Source organism: Phodopus roborovskii, unplaced genomic scaffold (genome assembly GCF_943737965.1).
Source record: "Phodopus roborovskii unplaced genomic scaffold, PHOROB, whole genome shotgun sequence".
Lineage (NCBI taxonomy): Eukaryota > Metazoa > Chordata > Mammalia > Rodentia > Cricetidae > Phodopus > Phodopus roborovskii.
Window position 1 is genome coordinate 1,500,800 of NW_026126651.1, and position 16,286 is coordinate 1,517,085.

At 52.1% G+C, this 16,286-nt stretch overlaps 1 protein-coding gene across 3 annotated transcripts in view; it reads right to left on the bottom strand.

Annotated features, from left to right (window-relative positions):
* Myh14 (myosin heavy chain 14) overlaps positions 1 to 16,286 on the bottom strand; it is a 60,417-nt gene that overhangs the window by 27,350 nt on the left and 16,781 nt on the right. For all 3 annotated transcript variants that reach the window (XM_051174366.1, XM_051174364.1, XM_051174365.1), the window contains 6 exons: positions 8,361 to 8,456; positions 5,943 to 6,061; positions 4,251 to 4,403; positions 3,991 to 4,164; positions 3,269 to 3,442; positions 2,791 to 2,905 (listed from right to left, as the gene is read on the bottom strand). In XM_051174366.1, coding sequence (XP_051030323.1) covers positions 2,791 to 2,905; positions 3,269 to 3,442; positions 3,991 to 4,164; positions 4,251 to 4,403; positions 5,943 to 6,061; positions 8,361 to 8,456 — 831 coding nt within the window. The remainder of the gene's footprint in view (positions 1 to 2,790; positions 2,906 to 3,268; positions 3,443 to 3,990; positions 4,165 to 4,250; positions 4,404 to 5,942; positions 6,062 to 8,360; positions 8,457 to 16,286) is intronic.

A 16,286-nucleotide genomic window follows, 5' to 3' on the forward strand; every position in this document is an offset into this window, starting at 1 on the left:
ACAAATCCATGCCATCCCCCTGCCTCAGCCTCCAGTGTGTGTGTGTGTGTGTGTGTGTAGGGCTGTGTGTATTGTGTAGGGCTGTGTGTGTGTGTGTGTAGGGCTGTGTGTGTGTATTGTGTAGGGCTGTGTGTGTGTATTGTGTAGGGCTGTGTGTGTGTGTGTGTATAGGGCTGTGTGTGTGTAGGGCTGTGTGTGTGTAGGGCTGTGTGTGTGTGTGTGTGTAGGGCTGTGTGTGTGTAGGGCTGTGTGTGTGTGTGTGTGTAGGGCTGTGTGTGTGTGTGTAGGGCTGTGTATGTGTGTGGGGGAGGGGGCTGTGTGTGTGTGTGTGTAGTCTGTGTGTGTGTATTGTGTAGGGCTGTGTGTGTGTGTGTGTATTGTGTAGGGCTGTGTGTGTATGTGTGTGTGTGTGTGTATTATGTAGGGCACATGTGGAGGACAGAGGACAGCTTGTGGGAGCTGGTTCTCTCCTTCCACCATGTGGGTCCTGGGAGACTGAGCTCAGTCTTGACAGCACACACACTTTTACTTGCCGCCTTGCCCCTCTGTGTATTTTTAATACATGGTCTAGCTAGAAAGCTCTAGAACCTCCAAGGGCTCATCAAGGAGGGAGAGATCTCATGCAGAGAGGAGTGAGGGCCGACATGTCCACCCGGAACCTGTCCCCCAGTCCCCAGCTGTGTTCTACAAGCCTCACACACGGTGCCCAGAGAAGCCCACCCCCGGGCAGAGGAAAGCACCAGAGCTGAGTGTCCCTGCAGGCCCAGGGGTGGGGATGAGAAGAGCCAAGCGAGCTGCTGGAGGCCCCTTGTTCTGGGGATGGGGGCAGGTGAGGGGTGGGGAGGGGCAGGTGAGGGGTGGGGTGGGGAGGGGCAGGTGAGGGGTGGGGGGTGGGGAGGGGCAGGTGAGGGGTGGGGGGTGGGGAGGGGCAGGTGAGGGGTGGGGTGGGGAGGGTCAGGTGAGGGGTGGGGTGCCAGGGGTGGGGGAGAGGCGTGGAGATGGGAGCAGCGGAAGGTGAGAGGGAGAGAAAGAAGCATCAGTTAGCACAGAGCGAGCTGGCAGGACCAGATATTGCCCACGACCTGTTCAAGTCCTGTTCACCTTTACATCAGTGGCTAAAGCGATTTCTGAAAATTTAGTAGCAAAGAAAATAATACAGAAGCTAAGTCTACTTGGTTTGCAGTCCTTTCCGCCCCGGATGCCAGGAAGCTCAGTTATGCCACCCCACCTGCAGGGGAGTGTCTCCTGCACACCTTCCCTCGCTGCTGGGGTGCAGGGGGACAGTTCTGGGGTCAAGGCAGCCACAGACAGAGGGATATCAAATGGCCCAGTTCCCTAGCCTTCCCTTTCTCCTGCGCTTGGAGGAGCTTTGTTAGTGGCCCCCTGGGGAAAAGAGTTAGCACCTGCCCAGAAGACCAGGGCTGTGGCTCAGAGTCAGGCCCAGGAGGGATGGGGGGGGGATGATGTGTCCCTAGTGCCCATGAACTATGCAGATTGGGTTTTGTTGTTGTTTGGTTTGGTTTTTTTCATGACAGTTTCTCTGTGTATCCCTGGCTGTCCTGGAACTCTCTTTGTAGACCAGGCTGTCCTTGAACTCACAGAGATCTGCCTGCTCTGCTTCCCAAGTGCTGGGATTAAAGGCGTGTGCCACCGCTGCCCTGCCAGAACTATGTAGATTTTGAAAAATGATATATTTTCATTATTTTAATAGTGTGTGTATGCATAAGTGCGTGTGAATGCAGGTGCCTGTGGAACCCAGGGGTGCTGGATCTTCTGGGGTTAGAGCGGCTATGAGTGGCTGTGAGACTCCGACATGGGTGCTGGCTGAACCTGGGTTCCCTGCGAGAGTGTCTTGCTCTTAACCATTGACCGTTTTTTCCAGCCCCAAAACAGTTTTATTAAAGGTGGGAATGGCTCAACTTGGTTTTTTTCTTTCTTTCCTTCTTTCTTTTTCCTTTGTGTGTGTGTGTGTGTGTGTGTGTGTGTGTGTGTGTGTGTGTCGTTCCTTTTTTGACAGCCCTGGCTGTCCTAGAACTCATTATGTAGACAAGCCTGGGCTCAAACCTGTTGCCTGAGTGCCAGGATTAAAGGCTTGCACCACCATGCCTGGCTACATATATCTATATAAAGTCAGCTTTGCACATATTCAGGCTCTGCAATTCATGATTGAACAACTAATTAAAAATAGTCTAAGAAAGAGAGTCTATACTGAACACAGAACAGGCTTTTTCCTGCCATAGTCTCTAGTAATAGTGTAATGCTATTTACATATCATTTGCATTATGTTAAATAAATAGAATAAGGGATGACTCAACCTATAGGGAGAGAGGAAAAAAGTATACAAGAAGATGTGTGTGTCGAATATGAATACTACGATATCCTGTATAAGTCTTTGAATGGCACAATGTCCTGTGGGTCTCAAGGACAAGTGCACTTATCTTTCTGGTCTGATTGTATAGGAGACTATTAGTGAAAGCAATTATTGACACTAATATGTCTTATGTCTTAGCCTTAGCCTTATGTAAGATGCTAATTTAAGATACTAACACATCCATGCATCCATGCATCTGCCTACCAACCCACTCATCAACCCATCTAACTTTCCATCTAAACATCTATTGACCTGCCCATCCACCTCATCCACCAACCCATCCACTCACCTACCAATTCACTCAGCCACTCACCCCATCCACCCACCCGCCCATTCCTCTCTCCCTCTCCAGCTGCTGCTCCCTGGGGTTGGGAAGGCGCCCAGACTCTGAGGACAGACCCTGGGAAGGGCGACCTTACCATCCTTCCAGATCTCAGCTGTGAGGCGATCTGTACTCTGGTGAAGCAAGGCAGCCACACTGTCATTCAATGGGTCCATGTTCTTCATCAGCCACTCATTGGCTTTGTAGTCAACCTACCGGAACCAGACAGGTGACAGGTGACAGTATGACGTGGGCTCCGTCCCCGGGCGCCTGACATGGACTGGAACGCTGGCATCAGCTTGCGTCCATCCGTGACCCTCACATTACTTGCATGCCCCTCTCCACACGCCCCCTCCTGTAGCCCATCCCTTTGCCCTCCATAACCACAGCACTCTTCTCGTTCATGCTGCTCGCCACACAGGCCTGTTCCCACCAAGGGCCAAGCGTGAGACTCTGGATCTGACAGGTGCTTGACTCGTCTTGTGCCCGTTGTATCATCTGAGCCTATGTACCCTTGGGCCACGTGGAGAGCCCTGAATCCTTGAGTGGGGGTCCACAGTCAGCCTAGCCCTCACCTTGCCTGCATAGTGCAGGACGCTGAAGTCTGCCTGATCCCGCAGGTGCCTGGGGCGCTGGAACTTGGGGTGGCTGCCCTGCTCCTGGGCCACCTTCTCCACGAAAGACTTGTCGGTGGCCTTGGGGAACCAGCACTCCTCGTCCAGGAGGGCCAGGAGACCTGGAGGGTTGGCCTGGCCAGCAAATGGGACAACAGACGTGAGATTCCACACGTGTGGGCATGGGCTGCTGCTAGCTCTCAGCGATAAGAAGTGGCCCCGACACGGGGGCGGGGGGGGGTTTGGGGTAGGGGTGGTTCGACCTAGCACTGCCTAGCTTAACCTAGCTTGCCTAGCACATGCAAGGCGCTAGGCTCCATCACCAGCACTGATCCACGCAATGACCCCAAGTCTGGAGCCAGGACCTCAAGCAGGACTTGCAGGGTCCAGAGAACCAGCTGGTCACAGGGATGGGGCAGCTGGCGGGACACGTCCTCTTTGGGTCTGTGCAGGGCGCTGTGGCAGGCACGGAGGAGAAGCATTCCCACAGGTGGGTGAGGTAGAGTGGGGCGGGGTTGGGTAGTGGGTGGAGCCAAGCTTTCTGGGTCTGGCCAGTGGACAAGACTGAGCTTCTAGAGTCTGGGCGGTGGTCAGGGCAGAGTTTTGAGTCTAGGCGGTGGACAGAGCTGAATGTGTGGGTCTAGCGGTGGGCGGGACTGAGCGCTGAAGGTCTGGCCCCTCACCGGCCGCTCGATGAGATCAATACAAGGCTGCAGGTCCAAGCCAAAATCCAAGAAGGTCCAGGGGATGCCCTCCCGCTGGTACTCCTCCTGCTCCAGCACGAACATGGTGTGGTTGAACAGCTGCTGCAACTTCTCATTTGTGTAGTTGATACACAGCTGCTCGAAGGAGTTCAGCTACGAGAGAATTGTGGGGTAGGGCGTGGTGAGCAGGGACAGGGACACCGAGACTAGAGAGAGGGACTGAAGGCAAAGCCGCTCACCTGGAAGATCTCAAAGCCCGCGATGTCCAGGATGCCCAGGAAGGAGGCACCCTGCCGCGGACTTCTGTCCAGGGCGCGGTTGAGCCGCAGAACCAGCCAGCGGAAGAGGCGCTCGTAGGTAGCTTTGGCCAGAGCCTCTAGCGCGAAGTCAGCCTGCAGGGTAAGACACACAGCAAGGTCCAGCCCACGTGACACTGGGTATGGATCAAGCAGGGCATCCCTGAACATGGGGCCTTCATCTCCCAGCTTCTTGTGTATAAACCCCAAACAGGACCACACAAACAACACTCTGTAATTACCGAAGTCCTAGTGCACCAGGCTCCCACCCTCCCCCACCTCTTAAATCGGAGCACAGTGCGAGGGCCAGATCCCAGAGCCTGCGTTCCAATCCAGTGCAGCCACTCAGAGGCTGTGTGATCTCAAGCCCTTGAATGAACCTCTCCATGCCTCGGTTTCTCTGGTGCTGTTAGAGGCTGCAGATGAGAGGTCCCCAAGGTCCTTCCTGCCCCAGTGGTTGTAGCCAGTGGCGGATCGCCTCTCTATCACTTCTGTGTCTGAGCTCCCTACCATCTTTGTCTGGATTATGACAGTAGCCCTGAGTTCCCTCGCCCTGGTCAAGGAGCCAATTATTACAGTAGCCAAGAGGTTCTTTATATAAAGGGCAAATGAAATCAAGTCTCTTCCCGGCCTCCCAGGGCACCTCCTTCCCGTGCTTCCTAACACCCGATGCGATCTGTTGCCTACGGATCACGGCTTCAGCGGCCTTCTGCCTTGCTTTGCGTGACACCACTAAGTCCCCTTCATGGGGGAATGGCTGGATGAAACAACCCTTTTCATTCATCTGTTTGGTCTCCATTTCCCTGGCACAGTGCTTCTCTCCTGTGGGTCACCCCCCACCCCATGAGATGGTTATGTTACAATTCACAGCAACAGCAAAATTGCAGTTATGAAGTAGCCATAAGACAATTTTATGGTTGGGGGTCAGCACAACATGGGCAGCTGTATTGAGGGGTCCAGCATGAGGAAGGCTGAGAACCACCGCCCCCTGAGGTAAGAGCCTTTATTTTTGTTTATGTGCAAACGTGTGCACACACGAGAGTGTGGAGCAGAGGTCAAGCTCAGGCGTCACTCCGGAACATCCTGTTCTTTGAGACGCGGTCTCTCACTGAACCCGGAGCTTATATATTTAGCTAGACTGGATGACCAGTGAGAGCCAGGGATCTTCCTGTCGCCGCTTCGAAGCTTTTCACGCGGGTTCTGGGCTCAAAGTCGAGCCCTCGCGCTTGCCAGGCAGGCACTTGCCGACGAGCCGCCTCCCCGGCCCTTGACCTGGGTTTTGATTACTACTTTTGTTTTTTCTAAGGCTGGTGACAGAGTAGGGACACCAAGCCTGTGAGCGTTAGAGATGGAATAAGATGTCTGAAGACCTAGTGACCTACTGAGAGGACTCAGGCGGTAAAGGCGCCCACTGCCAAGTCTGAAGGCCCCAGTCCGATCCCCAGGACCCACACGGTGACAGGGAAGAGCCAACTTCTGTTAGATGTCCTTTGGTTTCAGCGGGCACTCTGTGGCATGTGCACACCCCCAATAAATAAATAAACAACTAAAGGGAAGAGTAATGATTTAAAAGCCCCAGGACCACAAATCCCAAGCCAGTTTTTGCTGCCCCTGCACGGCTGGGTCCCCACCTACCTGCTCCTTGGTCTGTGCTTTCTGGACATAATCTCGGCCCACTTTGATTCGGGGCATGAGGAGTGCTCTGGAGAAGTCCGTCACCCCAAGGCCCAAGAGGCGGCAGAGCTTCTGGGCAGCTGAGGGAGGAGTGACAGGCGTTAGCACCCAGAAAGGGGAGGGCTCGTGGGAAGGGCACCACACCCCTAGCTGAGTAGAGATGGAGGATGCTTTTTCTGGTAGCAGCATCCTGAGCCCCAAGCGCTGGGTTGACAGGCTGTGGCACCCGGCCAGGAGCGATGTACATTTTCAATAAGAAAACTAGCATGAAAAGAAGCTCAACACTGAAGCGTTAGATGGGTGGATGTTTGTGGTGCAGCTTGGCGAGGCTGCGTGGGAGGAGTTTCCCTTTCTACCCTGAATTAAACCCTGAACCAAGCCATGTTTCCAGGCACCCGCCAGCCTCGCTGAGTGGATGCTTACTCTACATGCTCAGCTCCGCAGGAGGAAGACGAGAAGCCTAGAAAGAAACTCACTGAAAAGGACCAGAGTCAGACATGGTGGCATGCACTGCCATCCCAGTATCTGAGAGTTTGAGGCAGGAGGATCAGGAACTCAAGGCTTTCCTCAACTACAAAGAGAGCTGGGGTCAATATGAAACCCTGTCTGAACCCAATACTCCCAACCATGGGGTTCTAGATAAGAACACATAAGAAACTCCTCAAGGCATTAAAGGGAAAAAAGCAGGTTTCAGAGAGGCTTGTAGCCAGGCATTGTGGTGCACGCCTTTAATCCCGTCACTAAGGAGGCAGAGGCAGGAGGATCTCTGTGAGTTCAAGACCAGCCTAGTTTACAGAGTGAGTTCCAGGACAGCCAGGGCTACACAAAGAAACCCAGTCTCTACCCCACTCCACTCTACCCCCACCAAAAAGGCTTGTAATGTTTGCCCTCAATTAAGAAAAGAAACAGCCAGGCGGTGGTGGTGCACACCTTTAATCCCAGCACTCGGGAGGCAGAGGCAGGTGGATCTCTGTGAGTTCGAGACCAGCCTGGTCTACAAAAGTGAGTTCCAGGACAGGCTCCAAAGCTACAGAGAAACCCTGTCTCAGGAAGGGAGGGAGGGAGGGAGAGAAGAAGGGAGGGAGGAAGAAATAAAAGCAAACAGGTGTGCCAGCCTAGGGCAGCGCCAGGTTGGTGAACGGCACCCCCAGTGGTCACAGTGGGCACTGCAGGGCTGCTGGGTGGGTGGGGAGCAGCGCCCCAGTTCCCCAGATTTTCGGAGCTGTGCAGTTTGAGAGTGAGCTGGAGGATTTTATAACCAGGACAGAGAGCTTTGGAAATCCAGAGGGAGCCAGCCAACTCTATTTCTGTCTAGACCTCCAGTACACAAGCACAGGGTAGGGAAACCCCGTGGGAGACACACACCCTAGGGTGCAGACATCTCAGGGGTCTGACTGTGGGTAATTTTCTCTCCTTCCTTGACAACCAAATCCCAGCATCTGGGAGAGTGTCTGAGAGTTCGAGGTTAACCTGGGCTGCAGTGACACCCTGTCTCATGAAACATAAATCAAAAAAGCTGGGTGTGGTGGTGCATGCCTTTAGGGTCAACACTAGGGTCTCTGTAAATTCAAGGCCAGCTTAGTATGCATTAAAAAAAAACATAACAAAACAAAAAATACTGCACAGAGGACAGGAGGAGTGGGGAAGGGAACCCCCTGCCACACCCCTTTCCTGTACCCAAGAAACCGCGGAGCTGCTCCTAGCTCACAGCGGATGCCACTCACTGGATGATCTGAAATGGACAACAAGCCTCAGTTTCCCTGTTTACCCAAGGGCTCAAAAATAGCAGCTACTTCAGCTGGGTGGGGTGGGGTGGGTTATCCCAGCTTTTAAGAGGTGGATGCTCCCTAGGCAGTCATGGCGCGCACACCTTTGATCCCAGCACTCGGGAGGCAGAAGCAGTGGATCTCTGTGAGTTCGAGGCCAGCCTGGTCTACAGAGTTCCAGGACAGCCAGGACCACACAGAGAAACCATGCCAAAAAGAAAAAAGACCAAAATAAATAAATAAGTAGGTGGTTGCAAGGGGATCGGGAATTCAAGGGCACCCTGGGTTTTATGACCCAGTCCCAAAACGAGAATAGGAAGCTGCGTTTACAGGAAAGCATTGGTGATGTCCATTGTTTGGAAAAAACAAGGAGAGGGATATGAGCCTGGGTGTGGGAGCAGAGGCCTGCAACCCGGAAGGGCACTACTGGGGTGGGTGGGGACGCTGATAATCTCCTGTAGTGACTGGGTTGTCTCCTGCCCGGCTATTTAAAATGGAGGAAGCCTGGCCACGGTGCTCTGGGCAAGACCTCTGCAAAGTGCAGGAGCCAGAGCCGCCCTGGGTAAAGGGCAAAGGTCCCCAGTCTGGCAGGGGACACTGGCCCAGGTCTTACCTGTGTTGTCAGGCATGGTGGCTTGGTCTGTGTTACGCTCTTTCTTCAGGACAATGTTGCCAAACTGGAGGACAGCCGAGACAGTGCGCAGCATGGCTGAAGGACAGAGTGGAGAGTCACATGGGGCTGGGGACTCTAGTCTTAATCATGCTGAGGAAACCCCAGAGTTGTGCTCAGTGCCCCAGAGCTGAAAGCTCATCTGTGACCTCAGCTAGGTTTTAAAAACTGGCCCAGAGGTTAACAGCCACATGGTGGTCACAAGCATCTGTAATGAGATCTGGCCTGCAGGCACACATGCAGACAGAACACTGTATATATAATAAACAAATCTTTAAACAAACAAAGGAGTCAACACACTCAGCTTTCTGTGTTCAAGCTTTGCTTTGTTCTGTCTTCCCATGAACAGAGATATGGTGTATACGGGATTCAAAGGAGCCAGATGCTGGGCTGGGGCGATCGCTCAGTAAAGTAAGCAAAGCCTCCGTGCAAGCTTGAGTCTGAGTCTTCAGCACCCACATAAAAAGCTGGGTGCGGTGGTGCACTTCTGTAACCCAGTAATAAGGAGACAGAGGCAGGAGGACCCTTGAGGCTCAGTGGCCAGCCAGCCTAGCCAAACTGTCAAGCTCCAGCTGCAGTGAGTGAAGTGGTTTCAAAACTGAGTCATTAGGCTTGGCGGCAAAGTCCCTTTACCCATGGAGCCATCTTGCCAGCCCCATGGCCAATTCTTTACATGAGGATTAGGGATTGGAACTTAGGGCCTCATGCTTGACGGCAGGCACTCTTCCAACTAAGCCACTCCCCAGCCCCGTTGCTGACTCTGATACAGAGCTTGTGGCCAAGGGCGTTAAAGTCAATGCCACCAGGAAGGAGTCTCACAGTTGTTTTCCAAGTTGCTCAACAAAGCCTCTTTGCTCCAGCTCTGTGCTGCAGGGCGTTTTATACGGCAAAAGAACTTCGCCACTCTTAAAAGCACTTGCTGCTCTTCCAAAGAACCCATATAACTCCAGCCCCAGAACTTCTGCCCTCTCCTGGTTTCTGTAGGTACTGCACTTACACGCACATAAAGCAAACACACACTCACACTCACACACACTCACACACATACACACTCACACATACACTCACACAGACACTCACAGACACACACTCATACACACACACTCATACACACACACTCATACACACACACTCATACACTCACTCACACATACACTAACACACTCACACATACACTCACACATACACTCACACAGACACACACTCATACACACACTCACACAGACACACACTCATACACACACTCACACACACTCATACACTCACTCACACTCATACACTCACACACATACACATACTCACACTCATACACTCACACACATACACACTCACACTCATATACACACTCATACACACACTCACACATACACTCACACACTCACACACTCACACTCATACACACACTCACACTCACACACTCACACTCATACACACACTCACACTCATACACTCACACTCATACACACACTCACACTCATACACTCACACAATACACACTCACACTCATATACACACTCATACACACACTCACACTCATACACTCACACACTCACACACATACACACACAAATAAATCTTTTAAAAACTTGCAAACACATTAAGACAGGAAACCAAGTGAACCCCGGAAAGGACAGTGGTCTGGAGTGGCATGGCTGAGCATCTTGATTTGATGTTGGCTGACGGTTCCTGGAGCCTGACCACACTGCTCTGCTGAATGCCCCACAACGTAGGACTCTGAAAGAACAGAACATAGAGGCTGATATTTCTCCAGGGAATTCCCTGCAAAGGCTGAAAACCCCGAAATTCTGGCAACTGGTGGGGACGGCCCAGGGAACTGCTGTCACCTCATGGAGTGATCTGCACGTGTTTCCTGGCTGGTGGTCTCTGTCTCTCTGTCCCTCTCTCTTGGAGGGAGGAGTTGAGACAGGGTCCCATTCCATGGTCCTGACTGACCTGGAACCTCCCTATGTAGACCAGGCTGGCCTCAAACTCCAAGGCTTACCTGCCTGTGCCTCCTGCATGCTGGCACCTAGGGGGTGCACCAGCACACAGGCTTTCTCACCCTTATTATTTATTTATGTGGTTTGTATGTGTGCATGCAGAACACATGTGGAGGTCAGACGACAACTTATAGGAGTCGCCTCTCGCCCCACCACGTGGATTTTTGGAGCTGAACTACAGTTGGGAGGGTTGGCTGCAAGCTCCTTTTCTTATTGGTTGTCTAGCTGGCCCATTTCCTAGCAGAGTGGAATCGAGGATTCTTCCATCCTTTAAATAAAGCAATTTCTATTTCCTAGGCCTGTACCTTTCTGTGTAACTGAAGGTGACCTCCTGCCTTCACTTCCCCAGTGCTGGGATGACAAGACTGCACCGTGCCTGGTTTATCAGTTCTGTGACAGAACCCAGGACTTCACGCATGACAGGCTCTACCAGCTGGGCCTCAGCCCCAGCTCCTACCTCCGCAGTTTTTCGTAAGGTGTCCAGCCACAGACCTCAGAGACCTCTAACCACAGTAAGATTTGGGGTTACAAACAGAGAGAAAGTGAATTTGATTTTGCAAATGCCTTAAACCAGTGTAGTTTTTTTTCCAGGTGCTTGGAGAACCGGGATTGTGCTGCCCCCTGGAGGACACCCGGGGCACTGCGGAGGAACAGCTCAGCCTGTGACTCAAGGATATCAGCAGCTGTGTGTGTTACTTATCACCACGATCACGCAAGAGTTTTGCATGGGGCAGGGGTGGGGACAGCCACTGTGTGTCTTTGGGGGACTGCTGCCAATCCCCCCTTTTGGTGTTGTTTTCCTTTATTTTTAATTTTATGTGTGTGGTTGGTCACCCTCCTGAGACATTCTGCCGTTTGAGGGGACGGTGGCCTGCTGCACCTGTTTGTCACTTGTCTCCATGGTAACATTAAGGGTCAGCACAGCACTGCTGCTCCACAGCTGTTTCATTTCCAGTGTTTACCCAGTCAACAAACACGGAGTATTTCCTCTTCCCTGCACCACATCCATGCCAAGCATCTGACCTTCAAAAACAGCTCTCGGAAGTGAGCCCTCACACCTATGATCTCAATCTGCCAGATGGAGAAACTGAGGCATGGGATTCACAAACACAGGATCACTCAATTCATAAGCTGGCAGAACCAGATTCCAGCTGGGGCTGTGTGAGCTTTCCTGTTCATCGTACAGTAAACTAGAATGCAGGTAAGTTCCTGCACACAGACAGACACCAAAAGAAACCGGGATCTCTCTCCCTCTCTCTCTCTCACACACACACACTGTGGCACATGCTTGGGAAGTAGAGGCAGGGAGATCAGGAGTTCGAAGCCAGCCTGGACTACAGACTCTGTCTCAACAACAAGAAGCAATGCAGGTTTGACGAGATGGCTCAGCTGGTGAAGGGTATTGCCACCAAGTCTGATTACCTGAGTTCAATTCCCAGGACCTACAATGCGGCAGGCAAGAATCAACTTCACAAAGTTGTCCCCTGACCTCCAAGCATACGAGCATGCATATACAAACATCAAGTAAGTAAATGTGAAAAAAAGAATAAAACAAAACAGAATAGCAAATATTTAAACAGAAGCCCAGTATTGGAAGATAGGATTTGCTGGATAGAGGCTGGAGAGATGTCTCAGTGGTTAAGAGCACTGCCTTACAGAGGACCCAGGTTCAAATCTCACCATGCACGTGGTAACTGCAGTTTCTTCTGACATCCCTGCTGCACAGGTTTACATGCAGGTAAAACACCCATGCACAAACAGAAACACATCTAACATTTAAAAAACGTGAAATGTCCCGTGGGCCTCAGCTTCCCCAGCTGGGCAGTATGAGGGGGCTGGACTCACTGGCCCCTTGTTAGACCCTCTCAGAGTGAAAGATGGTGAGGGCTAGGTCCTACGTCCCAGAGCTGAGGCCTGGCATGTGCAAGAGGCGAGAGACAGAGACAGAAGCCCCTATGCTGGGTGAGTGCAGGGAAACCCTGTGTTTGGCAGCTCCCTTCCGTGTGAGGGACTCTCAGGAGCAGCAAAAAGGGGGTGCTGCTGGGACCAGGCAGAGTAGGGTTGGACACCAGTCTCGGCTCACCTGAGGGTGACAGCCAGGTCTGCAGGAAGGACAAAAGGGGCCTCAGTGTCCCTGTCTGTGACATAAAGACAGCTGTGATTCTTTGGGGCTGTCCCATCCAGTGTGGTGTAAATAAACAAAACAGAATCATTTGCAATCCAGTGTCTGGCCACTCTGCTCTGTGACACATCCTCAGGAGATGGCCCCATGGTCAGGACTCCGGGGACCTTTTCTGAATGAAATGCGGCTGGGTATGGCAGCTCATACGTATAGGACTGTAATGAGTCCCTGCTCAGAGAGCGACTACCAAGTTCCCGCCTGTGTTAACTGTTTTTCAGCCTCGCAGCCTGGCATCTACCCAAGGCTGGCAGGGAGAGATGCAAAGCGAGGAGGTCCTGTCCTGACGAGTCCGAGATGCTGCCTGCCCCGAGCTGCCCTCGGGTGGCACGCAAATGGGCATGGAGTGTCCATCTACACTTCTGGCAATGGGTAATGAGGTCCACGGCCACTCTGCTGTCCCTTTCTGAAGGGAGGTGGGACCGCCTGTCACAATCTCGATTTGAGTCGATGCAAAGAGGTAGGCTCTACTCCATACAAACGAAACGAAAGGAGGCAGCCTGCCACTCCTACAAAAGTATACAAACTTCCTAGAGGGATGGAGGGCACGCAGGTCCTGAGCTGGGGAGTGGAGAACTGGCGCCACCTTGTGGATGGTGGTGACACGGCTCCTCACAGCTAAAACCAGCAGAGATATGGTATGGCTAGGGGTTAGAGCCCTTGCCTGGAATCTCCCAGTGAGGGTCTGGGGATGCGGCACCGTGGTAGTGAACATCAACTCCCAGCACTAAAGTAAGTCAATGCATTAGCTGAATGTGTCTAAGAGGAGAGTAGGGCCCCAGAGCCAGGATTAGGGTCTCCGGCTGATGACGGCACACTGTGGCCCTATCTCTGGAAGGTATAAATGTACCTTACAATAGTGACCCAAGATCAGGCTGTAAGCACATTCAAACTCTGAAAATTTAGTTTGCAAAATGGAAAACTCCCATCTGCCACTGGACCTTCTACACAGCAGGCCACCAGCAGGAGGGTCACATGGGCCATCTGGTCGAGAGGCTGGGCTGACCATGGCCAGGTTCCAAATTTGTTTGCCAGTCGCCTGGTGGGGGAGAGTAGCCGTTTTGGAGAATATAAAGCCATGGTTAGGAAATGTGGTTGTGGCTGTGGCTGTGGGTGTGGTGTGGGCAGGGGTGGGCACAGTCAAGTACTGGGCACTCTGCACTGGGTCCTGGAGCCAACAAGAGCCCCTGGGGAGAATCAGACTGTGAGGTGGGGCCCAACTGATGCCCACACACCAGGGGGTCCCTCTGAGATCCCAGTCCATGCAAAAGGAAGACACCACAACCTCTAACAAGACTCTGTGGTCCAGCGGGGGGGGGGGGTGCCTGCCATCACAGTACTTTGCAGGCTGAGGCATGAGAATGTCAATGAGCACAAGGCCAGCCTGGGCTACACAGTGAAGTCCTGGCCAGCCTGATCTACAGTATAGTGAATTTCTGGACATCCTGGGCTACAATGTGAGACTCTGTCTGAAACAAACAAACCAAATAATAATAATAATAACAATTATTATTATTATTATTATAACAGGTTGTAAATGTAGTTCAGTTGGCAAAGTGCCTGACTAACATGTATGAGGTCCTATCTATGTTCAGTGCTAGCTGTCACGCCTGTCACCCCAGCACTCAGGAGGTGGAGGCAGGAGACCTAGGAATTTACATCATCCTTGGTACATAGGGAATTTGTGGGCAGCCTGAGTTACACGAGACCCTGTCTCTGTTTCTGATGTCGTTTGCTTTCTGTTGGTTGCTGTGATAAAACCCTCTGACCAAAGCCAGGCAGTGGTGGCTCGTGCCTTCAATCCCAGCACTCAGGGCAGAAGCAGGAGGATTTCTGTGAGTTCAAGGCCTGCCTGGTCCAGGGCAGCCGGGGCTGCTCAGAGAAACCTGTCTCAAAAAACCCAAAGGGTGAAACTAACCCTCTGACCAAAACCAACGCAGGGAAGACAGGGTTTACACTTCCACATCATATTTCATGACTGGGGGAAGTGAAGGCAGGAACTCAGATAGGAAATGGAGCAGAAGCCATGAACAAGGCTGCTTACTGCCTTGCGCTGCAGCTATGACCAGCTTGCTTACACAGCTCAGGACCACTTGCCTAGGAAAGGTCCCACCACAGTGGCCTGGGCCCCCAACGGTCAGTCAAGACCGGCCTCTACAGACATGCCCACAGGCCTATCTTATCACATGACCTTCAGCGGAGGTCCCGCTTCCCAGGTGGGTCCAGGTTGTGTCAATTTGACAACAAAACTAACCAGGACACTCCACCCTTGTCAACTCAACTCAACACATCACTGTAAGCCATAACTTTTCTTTTTCTGCTTGTCCCCAAGGGCTTTCCTTACTATCACAACAGAAAACGTCAAATGAGCTTCAAAGAGAACCCACCTCACACGTGGGAAGCTTCCATCTCTCAAACATGCCACACTTTCCCTGCCCCAGGGCCTTTGCACAGGCCATCCCAGCCGAAGAGTGCTCTCTGTTGCCCTAGCCAGTGCTTGCCCTTGCCATGGGCCTCTGTCCAAGCATCCTTTCTGACCACCTGTGCGGAGTTGTACCCAACTCCCACCCCACTGTGTCCTGCTCTGTGCCCCTCTGGACTCTGGCCAGTTTCTAGTACACCCTGTCATTTATATGGCTGGCTAATCTCACTTCCTTTGTTTCCCCAAGGTGAGGAGGGGATGTCCGCCCACTCCTCCCCTGAAGAGCTCTAGCCCCTCATACACAGCAGATACTCAATAACTTCCTAAACAGAAGCCTGGGAGGTGGATCAGTCCAAAACTCAGGAAGGGAAGAGATGGTTCAGTTCATAAGTGTGCTTACCACAATCCCTGGACCAACAGTGGCAAGAGAACTGGTTCCTACACACACACACACACACACTCACACATACACACACTCACTCACACTCACACGCACTCACTCACACTCACACACACTCGCACTCACACACACTCACTCACACTCACACGCACTCGCACTCACACACACTCACTCACACTCACACGCACTCGCACTCACACACATGCTCACACACTCACACACACTCGCACTCACACACTTGCACAATGCTCACACTCACACACTTGCACAATGCTCACACACTCACTCACACTCACACACATGCTCACACTCGCACTCATGCTCACACACACTCACACACTCACACTCACACTCACACACACTCGCACATACACTCACGCACACTCACACACATGCTCACACTCGCACTCACACAATGCTCACACACTCGCACTCACACATTCACACACACATGCTCACATACACACACACTCACACACATGCTCACACTCGCACTCACACACAGAGACACCCTCATACACACACTCATAAAAAACGGGCTGATGATATGGCTCAGCTGGTAAACGTGTTGCCAAGTCTGATGACCTGAGCTGACTTACATCCCTTGAACTCACATAATAGAGAACACTGACTCCCTCAAATTGTCCTCTGATTTTCACATACATGCTGTGCCATGTGTGTGTCCATATACTGCTTACACACAAATAAATAAAAATTTAATAAAAAGTTATGGCCCTAGCTGGCCTGGAATTTGCCATGTAGACTAGGCTGGCCTTGAATTCAAGATCCACCCTCCTCTACCAGGGTTAAAGACACACACTACCACACCGAGTTGTAGTACACCTTTTAGAAATAATAAATAAAGTTA